This window comes from Protopterus annectens, chromosome 11.part0 (assembly GCF_019279795.1).
Source record: "Protopterus annectens isolate FY-2018-M chromosome 11.part0, PAN1.0, whole genome shotgun sequence".
In the NCBI taxonomy this organism is placed as follows: Eukaryota; Metazoa; Chordata; order Ceratodontiformes; family Protopteridae; genus Protopterus; species Protopterus annectens.
In genome coordinates, this window is record NC_056745.1 from 212,147,689 (window position 1) to 212,165,706 (window position 18,018).

General features: G+C 38.8%; 1 protein-coding gene across 1 annotated transcript in view; it reads left to right on the top strand.

The window, feature by feature from the left end:
* The window catches only part of NTN4 (netrin 4), a 299,848-nt gene extending 294,084 nt beyond the window's left edge, over positions 1-5,764 (top strand). The window contains exon 10 of the mRNA XM_044087633.1: positions 2,567-5,764. Coding sequence (XP_043943568.1) covers positions 2,567-2,703 — 137 coding nt within the window. The 3' untranslated portion in view covers positions 2,704-5,764. The remainder of the gene's footprint in view (positions 1-2,566) is intronic.
* The last annotated feature ends 12,254 nt before the right edge of the window (positions 5,765-18,018 follow it).

Genomic DNA, 18,018 nt, shown 5'->3' on the forward strand with positions numbered 1-18,018 from the left:
TCCATTTCTAATTGTAATTGCCACGGTCCACCTCTTTGGTCAATTCTTATTTGGTTTAATATAGCGAATTTAAACCTATGTTCGGGGAACTCAATAGTGTGCCTAGCCACAATGCAATTAACTACCTAATTGAATGATTAAGTGCATTTCTTCTCTTATAAAAAGTTGGTTAATTGTTTTGTACTTTGTCTGAAGAAGGAGAGGTACAGACCACTCCGAAAGCGCTAATAAAACTGTTTTTGATTTTATTTTCATTGTATCGCTCAGTCTGTTCATCGCCTTTTTTGTCTTTTGCTTCAATAAGTGGACCAAAATGGAGTACTGATTTTGCTCCAACAGCTGCACAGGTGGATGTAAAAAGTTATCATGTTGATTCACCCAGAGTACAAAACTCCAGATTACTTGGTGTTTGGCCATAGTTTAAGGCTCATTTAATTCTCAAAGTAAGAATCCTAGATGAAATTGAAATGGTGCACACAATAATGGAGATCAGGTCTGGTTTACATATATTAGAGAAATAACAAAAAGATGTAAGAAACATTAGCAGTAAAAGTAAACTTTCTAGTCCTTCAGTCAGAACTATGGGTTCCACCATTATGGTTCTGTACTTCATTAAGAGTGAAAATGTTCTTTCAGACAGTTGCTTAAACCATAGACAATGGCCATCTGTCATTTTTGGCTTGAGAAAGTTGTAAATGTCTTTTAATAAGTAGCTGGTGTATCACTGCAATAATTACAAATGAGATAGGCTAACTTCTCTCGTAGGGTGAATAGACATAAAAACAACCTTTGACACAAGACAGTTTTTAAAAGCAAGTTAAGATTCTAACTGTGGCCTGGGAATGTTTTTGCTGGTGTATGTCATTGCTTGTAATAACTACAATACAGACAACCTATCTTCTTATAGGACAAATGGTAGACAAATTAGGAATTACAGAAGATTGAATTTAGCCAAGAGTCCTCATTTTAAAGACAAGCTAAGGAACAGTATACAATTAGCTTTTGCTTAGACTCCTTCTAAAGACAAGTTTAGGATTAAATTAGATCAAATTTAATTTTGTTCAGAGAGACTTTCATCCTAAGTAATACGTCGTAGTGCAAATTGGCCATAGTGAGGCGTAACCACCAGTGTCGTGGTATGCTGATAAATGCATTTTTATAAAAAGGGGGGCATAAGTGAAGTCCCTTGAAAGAGAAAGACAGCATTCAGTCTTGAAAAGGTGCCACATCGAATGGCCTATAAGACATCATGATTTGAAAGAAAGAGTTGAAACCTTTAACATGTTGGTTCTTGTGTCTAACTTTATGGGTCAGTGTGTCCTGGTTTGGCTGACCCTTAGTTTTTTTGTTTTGTTTGTTTTTTGTTTTGTTTTGTGGTGCCCTTTTCTCTTTTTCAGTGTCTGTAAGATCAGTATTGATCAATGATGGTTAATAATTTTAGTCTGTTACTAGTATATTAGTCCTCATTAGGGCTGCCATTATAGTGTCAATTCCTCAAGAGTTAGTGCAGTTTCTGTTGGTCTGACTTGGTTTAGTGTTTACCATTTCCAGTGTGTATGACTTATTGCACTTTCATCCAAGGGGGCTTGGGCTTCTTCAGATAGGTCCATCAGACTGGATAAAACTGTATGGGGTATAGCTGCATTCATAACAAAAATAAATAAATAAAAAACTATTAGAAAATAGCTGAAATACAAGAGCTACCCTTAGAAGATTGCAAATCCAGCTGTATGATTGTAAGTTTGTAACTTGCATAAGTACAGCTTTTCACATTCATGATATGATATTCCCAGTGCCAGTAGTACAAATTTGAAGTGGTTATCAAGTGTCTCTACTTCTGGGTGACTTCAGTCTTAGCCATCTGAACTTAAGACAGGACACAGATTTTCCCCAGAAGGGGAAACAACATTTTAGATCTGGTTTCCAGTAACATAATAGATAAGTTAACCAGTAGCAATCAGTCGGTCTTTATTTACAGATAGTGACCTCACACCAATAAAAAATAAATCTCAGTCTAATGTATTATAGTATTATTATTTAAGAAATATCTGGGACCATGCATGTATAGGATCTGCACTCTATGCAAGCAGCATAACTCCAAAACTATCAGAAATCACAAGTAAAAGCAATCAAGTCATATAGATGTGGAAGACGAATTTCATGGGGACAATAAGTCATGATCTCTAAATATTTCACATACCAAAGAGGTAACAAGTATAAAACCTGTATCAGAGTACGAATGAATGAATGAATGAATGCTTCTTAGTATTGCCCTCTTTGGATTATCAAGCTCACATTAAATTAAAATACCTAACAGCTATACTTAGAACTTAAATAGTTTAGCATGTGCAGAGAAAGCCAGTTTGCATTAGTGTAGCACTCCTATCCTGTTATCAATTAAATAGGTAATTAAATAATTTTAATTTAAGGAGTACTACAATATACTACTAAATTACTGTGACTGTCTACTGACCAGCCTGCCTCCAGTATTGGGTTTCCTATTTGTTAATAAAAGGCTGGAGTATGATCAGAGCACATTTCACTATTTTTTTTTGTCTTTCTTTAGGTAAAGTTTATGTTGTGGCAGGACACGAGGATGTGAAACGTGGCAAACTGATAGTAAACACAAAAAGTTTTGTCAAGCCTTGGACACCACACCTTACAAGAAAGGTCCTGCATATCTTAAAAAATTATTGCAAATGAATGCTAGAAGAAGAATAAAAAGAATCTGGAAAACTCAGGCAATGCAACTGCCTCTTAGCTGATTTACTGCCAACCCAAAATAATTGGAGCTTCAGCAAAATAATCCTAGAGGGGTGGTAGTATATTCAAATAAAAAAGCAGCCTTTCGTCTTGGACATTTGATGGAATATTATTCACAGGTACTGGTCAGATAAAACACCACCGTAACTTTCAAACTTTGGCAAGCAATTTCTTCAGAATGGAGTAAGTCAGCAGTCATGTTACAAAACCAACCATGTTTAATAAGCTGTAAACATCTGCTTTTGTTGCATATATAAAATTCACATCTGGGCTATATCACTGTACTCTACTAACAATATTAAGGACCAGATTCTGTTTTTTTTTTAATGAACTGAGTACCTTCAGTAATATTTCTTCTCAAAAAGAGATGATACATTTTGATACTTGAAGTTAATATTAATTACATTACCTAGTATCGGCACAGGCAGTTTTACCTTAGCAGAATTTCAGTTTCTATTGACTGTGCTCATCTTGCTTTTAATCACAAAAAGACTTTAAAAATACGAGATACATATTTTATTTATTTATTATAGATATGGTTTATTAAAAATTGGCACATGGCACCTAGATGTGCCCTTGACAGGTTATTATTGTTCTAATTCTTATTTTATGTTTCTTATGTTTCTCAGCCAGTGAGAATGATGACTACTTTGTCTGAACAAAAATAATATTTACACAATTGCTGATTTTTTTTTTACTTTATTAAGCACTTTAGGACTTGGCAGTAAAAAATACAAATATGTTCTATTCTTTACTTTGCACAGCTCCAACGCAAGTCAGAATTCTGTTACATGTCTTAATATCAATGACCACATTAAAAATTGTTTAATGTTCTACCGATGTTTAATATCATGAAATGTATTCCTGCTTATCAGCAAACTGTAATTTACCAACCATTCCTTATTCATTACTCACAAATCAGTAAGAATACAGAAAGAGTATTAATACCTACCTCATACTACTTTGGTTTGTTAAAAGTGAGAGGTGGCTTATTTCAATTAATTTTCCAAAAGGCTAATGCATATTCTGCATAACTAATTGTTTCAGAAATGATCACAACTGTTCAAGAATGTCCTAATAAGGATGTATTTTAAATAGCACTTAGCAATATACCATGGAATGTAAGATAATATGGAAGAGTAGGGAATACATTTCAACATTTTATGACCAGAAGACGTGCTGTAAAATGTTACTGATTCAGCTTCTGTGACAGGATAATATAATACAATAAGTGAGAATATATGGGATGTTGTAAAATATAACCTTATATACTGTTATCAAAGCACTGACTTCATGGAAGTGATGTACAGCAACAAAATGCCACGCAAGTCCTTCCCTTCTCTGTCTAGCTATCTATACACACACGCGCACACACATATACATATATATTCAGAAACATCAAAAAAGACAAACCAGGCATCATCAATGTCATCTAAACATTATAACCAATCACAGATTTTATATTAAAGAATTATCACATGATCTATTAAAAGCATATTTATAACATTATTTCCTGCCCATTCATTTTAATCATGAGAGGCAAGTATTAAAAATGTTATTATAATATAAGTGACTTTTGGTGCACTTATTCAAGACATTAAAAAATTCAAAATGTTAAATAAATTATGGAAGCAAAATAGACCCTTCAAAATAATAAAACATTTTTTTCTAATTAATAATAGGTTGTCCAAAATCAGTTTATAGGAGTCACATACCATCTAGTGGAAAAAGGGTGAAATAAATAGTACATATAAACAGGACAGAGTTAAAATAAATTGCAAACGTTTCATTCAGACCTGGAAAATAACAAACACTTAATATAATGATCCAAAATTTCCCTTTACTATTCAAAGAAATATGCATTTTTCTTTAGTAATCTCCCATTTGTTAAATTATGTATGCCGATAAATGTGAACACAACATCCATATGTTTCAATATATGCTTATAGAAAGGACTGCACTCCCTCTTACAGTGTCACTAATGTGTAACGAAATCCTCTGCTTCCAAAGTCTGTTAGTCTGACCTACATAAAATGCACTGCATGAACAAAATACCATAAAAGTAATCCACTCACTACAGCATGTAACCACATGCTCGATTTTGAAAGTCCTCATTGTATTTGCTGACACAAAACGCTTTGTTTTACATACACTCATGCAGTGTGTACAATTTAAAACAAGGGAAGTAGCCTTTAGACCCTCTGGATCTAGGCTCATATGCTGTCAATGAGTTTCCAAAACAATTAAGAGATTATCCTATTGTTCTGCCTGTGTAAAAATTAAATGTACATACATCAGAAATGTAATTCACAAAAGTTCAATTTTATTCTATTTTAGTTCTTATAACTAAGAACTTTACAAAAAGATAACTATGACAGTATTACAGAAGAATTAATAAACAATATAGAAACATAAACAGATGGTATACATTTGTCACAAATACTCTAAGTAATAATCATGGCAATTTTTAAACAGTGACACAGCGATCAGAAAAAGTCCTTACAAATAACATCCAAGATGACCTGCAAGTCCAAAAATCCCCAAAAATACTTAGCATTCAGCAAAGTCCAAAACAGCCCTTCTGATAAAAGCTTAAAATCCAGTAAACATGGCTGCACAGCAAACCCACTACCCAACCCAAGCTCTCCTCACACTCTCCAGGAGCCATGTAGATGCCAGCATTCAACAAAGTACAGAATTGACCTTCTAAGAAGTTAAAAACCCAGAGCTCAACAACACTTGACAGCAGGGCAACATCGCCTCATGACTGCATGTTTCTCATTGTCTTCCTGTAGCCATAACGTACAGGTAATACACTGATTATCCCAGCATTTAAAACAGTCTGCTTCAGAATTCTCATTTAATAACAGGCAGGAAAACTGAAGTCAGAACTTGCTAGTGCCAATCGAACTAAAACAATCCAAAGACAGCAGCAGCAGAGTCAACTTTGTGAAAGTGCCCTTGCAAATATAAAACTTAAAATCAAGCAAATGCAGTACCACTCCACAGTCTGGTAGCTGCCTGCCACAATTCATTGCCTTTCACCTTCGAACTTTTCAAAGTTCGATCATATGGTGTCGACCATATGACATTTGAACTTTAAAACATTCGGAAATTTAATAGGGACCCCTGTCAGTAGCTCTCTGTATTCAATTCCTCTCTCCTGCTTTCTTCGACCCTCTTGTCTGACTGTTGTAAGTCTTTTCACATGCAACCTATCCAGCTGTTTTTTGGACACCCTTATTTCCTCTTGCCTTCTTCCATCTGTCCCAAATCTTTTTCACCAGATTATCTTATGCTTTCCTGTGCATGTGCTTGAACCACCTTAATGTGTTCTCTTTGACCTTTTCTACAATTGGAGCAACTTTGGCTTCTGCTCATGTCCTCATTCCTTCATCTGTCCCACAGTGCGCGTCCTACCACCCATCTCAGGCACTTGATCTCCTTCACCTCTTGCTTCCTCAACTGCTCTGTCTTTACTGCCCAGGTTTCTGTACCATACAATAGTACTGGTCACAGCACTGTTTTATACACCTTACTTTTCAGCTTCTTTGGCATTCTTCTGCCATACACTAAACCTGACATACTGTGCCAGTTGGCTGCAGCCCCTCTGATTCTATTTTTGACCTCCTCATTCAGACTTCCCTTCACCTCAACCACCCCTCCCAGATACTTGAAGCTGTTAAGCTGCTCCACTATTTTCCCTTTTATTTCAGTTTTCAGCTTTTATTGAACTCCACCATTTGCTGCCATTACAACTGTCTTATCTGTACTCAGTTTCATCCCATGTGCTTTCAGTTTTGCATTCCATTCCCCTTCCTTTGCTAAAGTTCTTTCTCAGAGTCTGCCTGTAATGCCACATTGTCTGCATACAGCAACTTGGTTGATCCGTTCTCTCCAACCTATTTGCTAATGTAGTTCATCACCATTATGAACAACAGTGGCCTCAGAGATGAACCCTGGTGCACACCCATTCCTTCTGAGAATCCCTCTGTGAGAATGATCACTGTTTGTAATTGAGTCTTTGTACAGAGCCTGTACTAACTTTACCAATGATTTTGGGACTTCAAACCACTACAGGGCTGTGCATATCTGCTTTTTTGGGACTTTTATGCTTTCCTCCAAGTCTAGAAATGCCCAGTTGGACTCTTTCCTAATGTCTAATTTCTTCTTAACTGTCTCACTGTAAACATTGGGTCAGTTGTGCTGCATCCTGATCTGAATCCAAACTGCTCAGCTCCCATCTTCCTTTCTGCTACTCTATATATTCGTTTATCAATTACCCTTTGCAGAACTTTCATGCAATGCGACAGGAGCATGATACCTCTATACTGTCTACAGTTGTGAATGTCCCCTTTGTTCTTGAGCACTGGCACTGGTGTGCTTATTCTTCAGTCATTCAGGAAACATCTTTCTCTCCACACTGCTGAGTACCCTCAGGAACCCTTTTCTCCCCTATATCACCCAGCATATTTTTATATCTGCTGTGACCTCATCTGAGCCTGCTGCTTTCCCAGTCTTCATTTTCCTTAGTGCTGTTCTTGCTTTTTGTATGGTGGGCTCATCCTCGTCTCTCATTATAGGCTGTGTCTGTAGGGTTTTTTCATTCAGAAGCTGCTGGAAGTACTCCTTCCATCTTTGATGTCCTGTGGACTGGTGAAGGTTGTTGCTGGAATCTCTTGTGAAGGGTGTCTGTCTTGTTTATCTTTCTGTCTTTGCCTTACAACCTGATATAGTTTCTTTGTGCCATTTAATGACTTGCTTTCCAGAAGCTATTAGACTGCCTCTGATGCCTCATTCTTTGCTACTGCAGATGTTGTCTTAGCCTAATTTGTTAGCCAACCAGTATTCTTTCCAAGCCTGGTCTGTCTTTTCTATGTCCCACTTTTTCCTGCAATTTTTCTTTCTTTTGATGATTTCCTGGACTTCTGCATTCCACCACCTGCTTTCTTTATGTACCTTATTTCCATACCTGACTCAGCCACATATCTGTTCTGTAGTCCTCACTCATGCTGTTTTGAGGTGTTGCCATTCTTTTTCAACCCCACCTTTTTCCTCTTCTTGAGGTGCTAGCACCCTGAGTAATTCCTTGAACTGTTGTGTTTTCTCTCTAGTCAACTTCCAGGCCTTCAACCTGGTCTCTGTTAACCTTAGAGCTTTCTCAGACCACTGCTTTCCACTGATTGTGGTAATCAGTGGTTTATGAGTGCACCGACTATGAGCCTATTCAAACTCAAACTCTGTGTGCTACATCGATATATATATATATATATATATATATATATATATATATATATATATGTGTGTGTGTGTGTGTGTGTGTGTGTGCATATATGCATATATATATATATATATATATATATATATATATATATATATAGAGAGAGACTGTGATCATATATAGAGAGAGAGAGAGATTAGATATGTAGATATATCTAGATATATTGGATAAGCCGCGGTGGTACAGCGGTAGCGTTGTTGCTTCACAGCAAGAGGTTCTCCTGTTCTATTCTCGGCTGGAGTGCCTTCTGTGTGGAGTCTGCATGTCCTCCCCGTGGTCGAGTGGCCTCCGAAAGACATGCGTGAATGAGTGTGCCTTCGCTGAAGGTTGGGTGTCAGGCTGGCAACTCAGCACCATAAAAATCTACTGCCAATCATTAGCGGACCGGAGTTCCGCTGTGGCGACCCCTAACCGGGAAAAGCTGAAAAGACAGACATCTACATATATTGGATGAGTGGATAACTAAAGCTGCTGAGACTACCGTCTTAAAATGAAGTTTATTGTATGCAAACAAAATTAATTGCTGGTTTAACCAAAATCACAGCAAATGCTTTTAAATCAGTCTTATACTAAAGAAAAACACTTTCTGTTGGTAGGTCTCTCTGGATCCCATTGTCAGGAAGAATTTTCATTTTCTCTTTCCTGGTCTTCCTTCACTGTGGTTAATTCTATTTCCCAGAACCCCTGCTATAGACACAAAGCAAACGTTCTGTGGTGGATCTTTTTCAGCCCTGCTTTTATGCTGCATTAATTAGCTCATTAAACAAATCTGTTCTCATTACCATAGCCATAAATCTTTCTATTCTTAAAGAAACAAGTAAAATGTAACAGAAACATTATTCATTTAAAAAAAAAAAATCACTGTTTACAAGTAACTCTGCATAACACTGCTATAGATGGTATTTACACAACAATTTTGATATGTTGAGTCACTTGTACTCTTCCAGATGGTGAAAACTACCGTACTATGCTAAGATATATGTTCAGTGAAGTGATTTTTTTTCCAACAGTTTCTTACATTTAAGATAGAGCACTACACTACCTTAACAGAATTCACTGTAATAAATTAAACAGTAATATCATATGCAGAATTTAAGTCCATGCTGTTGAGAAATGATGTGTAACATTTGTTTTGTATCTTAAGAAACTCAAGCATCACACATTAAGACATGAAGCACACAAGTAAACCTCTTCTGTCACCTGACTACATGAAAGGAAAACCATGTGACCTAGAGTGAGATTTGCTGTAATTACAAACAATAATTTAAAGTAATGGTATTTTTATCACCTCTAAATTTCAACAGTGTTCATAACTGTTTTATCTGGTCACTGTTAACTAAAGCTGAAATGCACAGTATTTTAATAACTATTCATGTTTTGTTTTTAATTTATATTTCTGCCATAATTTTACAAAGGTGAAATTGAAATCCATCAATTTAAAATTGTTTGCCATTTGTATATTTCAGCAGTGTTCATAATTTTCTGGAGTCACAGTTAACTAAAGCTGAAATGCACAGTAATTCTATTTTGTTTCAAACATTTGATCAGCTGCTATTGTATCATTTCACAGCATTAAATGGCACTTTTAAAACAACACTATCATTAAGCTGTTAAGAGAGTGCTGTCACAATGTCTACATATCTCATAGGTTCATAGGTAGGTACTGAGCTACTGACCCTAGGGCCTATATAAGCCTAGCCAACCGTGGCTTTCGCCACCCAAGAAACTTTGTTTTTGCAGTCATTGTAAGATGAAGTGGTTCTTTTTTACTTTTTACATTAAAAACACAAAAAAGTAAAAATAAAAATCCATTTATATCAACAATCATTGAAGAATACAGACAGAGGCAGAGATCTTCAGCTGTGTTGTACTAAAAAAGGGCCTGCTGTGCTGTGCTGTGCTATACTGACATGTTTGAGCTCCAAACAATAGTTTGTACATATTAGCATGGACCCTTCACTTCAGGTACATATAAACTCTCTCTCTCTCTCTCTCTCTATATATATATATATATATATATATATATATATATATATATACAAAAGAAGATCAAGAATTCATGAAAGCACCTTGAACTTTTCGGAAAACCTTGCACTGATGACATCAGACAGATGCTATGTGCCCCCCCCCCCCCAGAAAAGCTTTTTACAAGTTGATATCTACAGTGCTTAAGCTGCTCAAAAAACTTCCAACAAAGGAGTCAGAGTCATGAAACTCAACAAGGTTGGGGGGTTGTCGTTATGAATTCCATCTTATATTTAGGATGAATGGAGAACCTGATCCTGGATGACACTTGTTATCAGGTTGTATCTTTTAATGGGATCCGCAACACCTACAGATACATAATTTCGTTCTCAATTTGGAAGGAGTTATACCTGTACATCATCTTAATTTTCTACAAGTCAAGAACCCACATTTCTTTGTTATATTTGGTATCCCCAAGATACATAGGGATATATACAACCCTCTTATGTGTCTTATCAACTTGGCCTGCAGGTCAGAAACAGAACCCTTCACCATGTCCATTGACAGTAAATTGAAACCATTTGTCAACTCTTCCCAGGGACCCTGAAGTATTTCTGGATTTCTTAGATAAAATCAGGCATCTGTCTTGTGAACCAGATAATCTACATTAGTTACAAGTGACGTTAAAGAATTATTTACCTTCATTCCCCAAAATATTGGACTTGATTGGTTTGGGGAGTAACTCACCTATAACACAGGGCTAAATACATCAATATGCACAATGTCTGTTTATTTATGGAGTTAGTCTTGAGCTGCAACTTTTTTGCTTTGAAGTCGAATGTTTCAGATAAATCACGTAGTGATGTGGATGGCACATGCCCAAATCTTCTCCAACGTAGTGCTTTGTCACTATGAATACCTCTATGAGTTTGGCATGAGAAACATCTCAAGACCTCCATTCAATTCCTTGATGACATATTCTTTGTGTGGCATGGTGTTCATGCCACCTTGGATGAATTTTTTGGATACTTGCAATCTACCATGGATTTTCTTGAGCTTACTAACAGGATTGAATCTGCTAGTATTCACACTTTGGATGTTAGTTTGCACAAAACCCTACAACTGAATGGGTATGAATCCAACATTTTCAAAAACAGTACCTTTTCTAACAACTACTTACATTTTGACAATTCCCATATGTTTGGACAAAAAGGGGATAGTCAAGGGACAATTCATACGGCTGTCACTTCTATCAGATGATGGCCATTTTTTTGAGCAATGTGAAACCTTGAAAGAAATATTTAAACTAGAAGGTACCCCAAATGTTTGCTGAATGATGTTGAAAATATGGTAACAATAAGGCATGAGGAGAAGTATCCATCCATTTTAAGAAAACCACTCAGTATTTACACCAGACCTGGTGGTAACAGCTATTGTAAATTCATGGTATTACATTATTCCCTGGACATCAAACAGTGAAATTCAGAAAAAATGGACTATTTTTTTGCAATGTCAATGGGAAAAAAATAGAAGAGTGATAGGTTAAACAACTGACTTATTGGTGTTTGAGTCTGACAATGCTTCTTGTATAAGTAGGGGATGTTTCTTTTCCGTTTCATTCTGATGAAGTTCTAGCACTAGGAACAAAATCGCTCAGTAAATGTCTTTCCTTGGACAGTTTCCTGTGACTGTGTTCTTCTTTTTTAGGTTTTGTATTTTCTGCTTTGAACCCCTTGGCCCAAAATATTTTATGTTATTTATTGATAAGAATGCATTCTGATATGTTGTCTCATCCCATAGACATATTATTTTTAGCCTTTGATTCTAACACTTGTTTCAAGACGAGTTCAGGGAAAATTACACTTTTAGGGGCTCTGGGGTCAATAATGTGTGTAGATGGGTACAGTTAGCTGTAAACTGGTCTGTTAATACCTTGACTATATATATCCTTGGATTCAGATTGTATGATATTATTACGGATGAGTTTAGTGCATTGTTGGGCATTACTCCTTCATTGTTTGACATAAGTGAAGAAAGATCAGTAGGTTCATTTGGTATATGTAACAGCCTTAAGTCTGTGCTCTGCTTTGCATTTTCTAATAGAGCATTTAAGTTCCTTGCTGGTATATTTCACTGTGGTCTGCAGACACTGATATATGGATTTCTTATAAGTGTCATTATCTTCCTTCTTTTGCTTTACAGCTTATTGCTACAAGAGATGCACCAGATTATTCCTGAGTTTGCCATTAAATGTAGAGCAGATACCTACAGATTTTCCTATGCAGCTGTTTAGGTGTTGGCAAAAGTCAGAGGGGAAAATGACAGGCCTCCCTGCTGTGTCTGTTTGATGACAATTATTGAGAATTTTGCATTGGTCATGTGCAAGCTGAAGTAGATTTGCCCTGGAGAAGTCCTTAAAGACTGCCTCATTAGATAACGGGGTGGTACTATTAAGCCTGAAAAAGAAGATGGCTAATTTGTGGTCAGATTTAACCAGAGAGGAAGAGATGTGGATTGGGGTACAGAGGGAGTCTAGGCTGGTAAGGAACAGGTCAAGAATATTAGAGCCTCTAGTAGGTAGTTTTGCAATTTGTTCCAGCATACCAGTAAAACAAATTCCAGGAATTGCTGAGCATATCCATTTTTAGAACTGTAAATGTACCAATCAGTGGATGGTCAACTGACATTTTTTTCTTAAAGCAACAAAACTGTTAGTCCTGTTATGTTTGTTCTCTATGTAATGAGCTGTATATAAAAATATAGATTTAGATGTAGGTATAGATATAGGCAAACATGCTCATGCACATGAGCACATACACAACTGCAGTTTCAAATTTGAGTGCTTATATTCTAAGCACTTTTCAAAACTCAAGCATATTATTATACCAGTAATAAATAAATAATGCAAGTACTAAAATTATATGCTACTAATACAACTTTTTTCAAAACAAACCTATTGGTACAGATGTTTACCACATAATTGCAGACAGTGCAATATAAATTAAGTTATAGCACCATCATTTAATGACTAGCAATCACTAAGAATTAAGTCAAACTGTATAACTAGTGTCTGTATTACCAAAATTGCAAAGTTTAAGGAACATCCTCAAGAAATTGTTACAATACAAAATTACAAACAGAATCCTTCAGGCATCTGTATGTAGGAATTAAAACCAAATCTGCTGAATTACTGAAGCCTAATACAAATAAATCTAATTCTAACAGGACTATATACAGGACTGCGTGCATGCATACACACACACACACACACACACACACACACACACACACACACACACACACACACACACACACACACACACTGCACCAGTACTTCAAATGGATGGAAATTAAAAAATGCAGTAGTACTTCAAACGCAATTCAAATTACGCGTGACTTCTGAATGGCAGCAGCATATCTACACTCAGATGGAAATTAAAACACCATGACAGATGTTGTAAAGTGCATTACCTGGCTGGAATGAAAGGAACAGAATGTAGAAGCATCAGCCTTGAATGGAATTAAAGCAACTCACGGAATGGAATGCAGAAGCAAGCAGAAGACTGAATAGAAATAAATGTGGAAGCAGGTCAGTGTTCATGTTCCCGTCCCTCTTGTAAACTCACCATGTCATGGCCCAGAGCAGAATTCCGACAGGCTGGATGGACTGACATCACTGCGCACGCCTCCATGTGATGATGTCAGTCCGGAAAAAATTAAACAAAAACAAAAAAAAAGCTGGGAAATTCGAAAGGCTGGGAAATTGGAAATTAAGGGGTGCCACTCAGGAATCGTGGCATCCCATTATTTGGACCTCAAAAACCAAGGAAAACCAAGAGATTTGGTATGGTTGAGAGGTATTGGTATTGGTGAAATTTCAACAGTGCTTTTACAAGAAAAAATGTCAGCTCAATGTATCAATATCTATACAGGGCACTGCCAAACACTTAAGGGGAAACTAATATGTAGACCCTGATGATTTATGGATGAAGTATCTAAGCAGATATTCTGAAGTTAGAAGCAAATCAGGCAGTACTTACTGAAAAGAAAGAATTAACTTGTCAAGAATGATGAAAAGAGGGGAGCTGCCTGAATGGCTACTGCTTGGCTACTACTAGTTCTAGTCTCACTGCAACTTCATGCTGCTGGGATACAATGCTCCTTTGCTTTTTCTATCAACAGAAGCAAAACATTAGCACCAATCCCAAGATGAGAAGCAGGATACAGGCTGTTTGGTGAGCCACAGTCTTGTCCCAGATGCATACCTCTCAACCGTACCGAATCTCTCAGTTTTCCCCTGCTTTTGAGGTCCAAATAATGGGGTGCCATGATTCCCGGGTTGCACCCCTTAAATTCCGAATTTCCAAGCTTTTTTTTTTTTGTTTTTGTTTAATTTTTCCGGCCTGATGTCATCACGTGGAGGCATGCACAGTGATATCAGGCCATCCAGCCTGTCAGAATTCTGCTCTGGGCCGTGACATGGTGAGTTTACAAGACGGGAGGGAACATGAACACTGACCTGCTTCCGCATTTATCCATTCAAGCTGCTTCTACTCTGGGCCGTGAGGTTTACAAGAGGGGTGGGAACTTTTAGTTATGTACTCACCATAACTTCAGATGTTTGGGATCCATCTCGCCTACATTCTGAATGATGGGTTCGGAGCCGATCCCTCGGCTCCGACTCGGCACGCTTATGCCAAAGAGCGAAGTCTCTTATTGGCTGAGCTTACTATATCCCAGGATGCACCACCACCAGTCCCCCAGATCTAGTTTGTCCGCATACATGCACACATGCATACCCTGCTTATATAACATCGTCAGATGAAACAAGATAAAAACAGTAGAGCTCAAAACCGTTCAATCTCTTCTGATCTGCAAGGCAGGGGGAAGGAGGGTGGGTATCAGAATGTAGGCGAGATGGATCCCAAACATCTGAAGTTATGGTGAGTACATAACTAAAAGATGTTATGTGATCCTATCTCGCCTACATTCTGAATGATGGGACAGCGCCCTAGCACCTGAATCCTGGGTGGCTCACTGGAAAACACTCCTGAGTACCGTGGAACCAAATGAAGCTCGTCCTTTAGATGCCACATCCAATTTGTAGTGGGAAATGAACGTGTGCGGGTTGGACCAAGTAGCCGCAGCACAAATTTCGAAATAGCGAGCTTGGAATGAAAAGCTATAGAAGTAGCCATAGCTCTGGTAGAATGAGCTTTGATAGATGATGCAAGTTGCTTATTCAAGAAGAATAGGCCTGAGTTATGCAATCTCTGATCCATTTTGAGATTGTAGCTTTTGTGATGGTTTGGCCCAATTTATTATCTGAGAAGGACACAAACAACTGGTCTGACTTACGAAGTTGCTGAGTCCTGTCTAAATAGAAGCGTAATTGCCTGTGAACATCCAATTTATGGAGAGTGTATTCTGCTTCATTAGAGAATTTTGGAAAGAAAACTGGTAGTTCTAGAGATTGTTGAAGACAGAGACTAGAGCAGACCTTTGGGACAAAGGATGGATTAGGCCTAAGTGATACTCTATCTTTGTGGAAAATCAAATACGGTGGTTTAATAGACAGGGCTTGAAGCTCTGAGACCCTTCTTGCCGAAGTAATAGCCACTAAAAATGCCGTTTTCCATGACAGATATTTTAACTCGCACGTAGCAGCCGGTTCAAAGGGGGGAGATGTTAATGCGCAGCACCAAATCAAGATCCCACGGAGGTGCAGGATGAAAAACTGGTGGTCTTAACAGGCTCGCACCTTTAATGAATGTTTTGCATAATCTGCTGCTCATCAAAGGAGGATCCGTGGATTCATGGAATTTAGAGATAGCAGCTAGTTGAACTTTAATAGTTGAGACAGAAGATCCCTGATTAAATAGGGATGTTAAGAATTTCAAAACCTCTGGGACAGGAGCAGTGATAGGGTCTAAGCCCTTGAGTTGAGCCCAGATAGCAAACCTCTTCCACTTACTGAGGTACAATTTGTTAGTGGTAGGTTTGTGGGCCGAAGATAAAATGTGAACAACTTCCTGGTCTAGTGTGTGACTTCTAACTAAGGTTGGAAGTGGAGGAGCCAAGCTGTCAACTTCAGAGATTGAAGGGACTGATGCCAATGTCCCGACTGATGGATTAGCAAATCCGGGATCATGTCTAAGGTCCACGGATCGTCCACTGCATGCTTTTTCAGGTAAGGAAACCATATCTGACGAGGCCAGTATGGGGCAATCAGAATCATTGAAGATCCTAGCTGAGAAGCTTTTTGAATAACTTTGGGAAGAAAGGCATAAAGCAACCCTGTTGGCCAAGTTTGTGCTAGAGCATCCATGGCTGGTACTTCCTGATGTGGAATCAAGGAGAAGAACCTTTGGCACTTGGTGTTTTGTGGAGTCGCAAATAGGTCGCAGCACGGCGTCCCCCATCTCTTGAAAACCTGGGCTGCTACTGCGCGGTTTAGAGACCATTCGTGAGGAGAGAGAATTGTCCTGCTTAATTTGTCCGCCAATACATTTGACTTTCCCGGGATGTGGGTCGCTACCAAGAAGCGGTTGGTAGCTACAGCCCATTCCCACACTCTCATGGCCTCTCTGCAAAGGGGATACGATCTGGTCCCTCCTTGTTTGTTCAGATACCAAACCACCGACATGTTGTCTGTGTGGATGGCTATGATGCCCTGAGGAAGGAACTTGTGTAAGGCCTGTAGGGATAGGAGTACAGCCCTCATCTCCAACACGTTGATGTGGAGAAGAGCTTCGTCCAGAAGCCAGGATCCCTGAACTAGCCTGCCCAGACAATGCCCCCCCCACCCTATCTGGGAGGCATCTGTCGTCAGGGTAACCACTGGAGGGGGGAGAACAAAGGGTTTTCCCTGATCCAAGTTGGATGTCTGAAGCCACCAGCGAAGGTCCCTTTTGCATATTTCCGTAATCATGATGTGATGATTGAGGGGAAGATCTTGGAAGGACCATTGAGTTGATAAGAGCCACTGAAGAATCCTCATGTGTAACCTTGCTAGAGGAACTAACAGTACCGTGGCAGACATTGAGCCTAGAACCTGTAGGACCATCCTGGCTGGGGCTTTGGATCTTGAGATCAGAGCTAGAACTTGGCCCTGTAAAGTTCGAATCCTTTCGGCAGGAAGAAAGACACGCATCAATCTTGAGTCTATCTCTGCTCCTATAAACCTTATGCGCTGAGAGGGCAGCAAGACAGACTTTGACCAATTGAATGTAATCCCTAGGGAAGCACCCAGGGAGATGGTGGCTTTGAGGTTGTCCATAAGTAGATGCCTGGTGGTGGCAGTCAGGAGCCAGTCGTCGAGATAGGGAAACACTTGGAATCCAAGACTCCTCAGGTGAGCCGTTACTACTGCCAAACACTTGGTGAACACCCTGGGGGCTGTGGTGAGACCAAAGGGCAGAGCACAAAATTGGTAATGACTGGTTCCCAGGCTGAAGCGCAGATACCTTCTGGACGCCTGATGTATCGGTATGTGATAATAGGCGTCCTTGAGGTCTATGGAGCACATCCAAACATCCTTCTCCAACAACGGGAGAATGGATTGCAACGTGACCATTCGGAATTTGGATTTCGTGATGGATAGGTTTAGTCTGCTGAGATCCAATATTGGTCTCAGGTCCCCTGTCTTTTTTGGCACTAAAAAGAACCTGGAGTAATTTCCTGATCCGATTTGGTCTGTGGGGACCGGTTGGATGACTCCTTTTTCTAGCAGCTTTGAAGCTTCTGCGGCTGCTATTTCCCTTTGACTGGGTGGTGGGTCCGGGATTCTCTTGGACGAAGGGGTGAGAACTTGAATGGGATGGTGTAACCTCCGGCAATTATCCAAGCACCCATCTGTCCTGAGTGATTGCCTCCCAGGCTTCTAGGTGCTTGGCAACGACACCCGACTGGCTCCGAGCAGCACAGCCGGGCAATCCCTCATGTTGTATGGGAGGCTGAAGAGCCACGAAAGGACTCGCGGTCTCCAGAATTGCGGGCCCTCTGCCGCC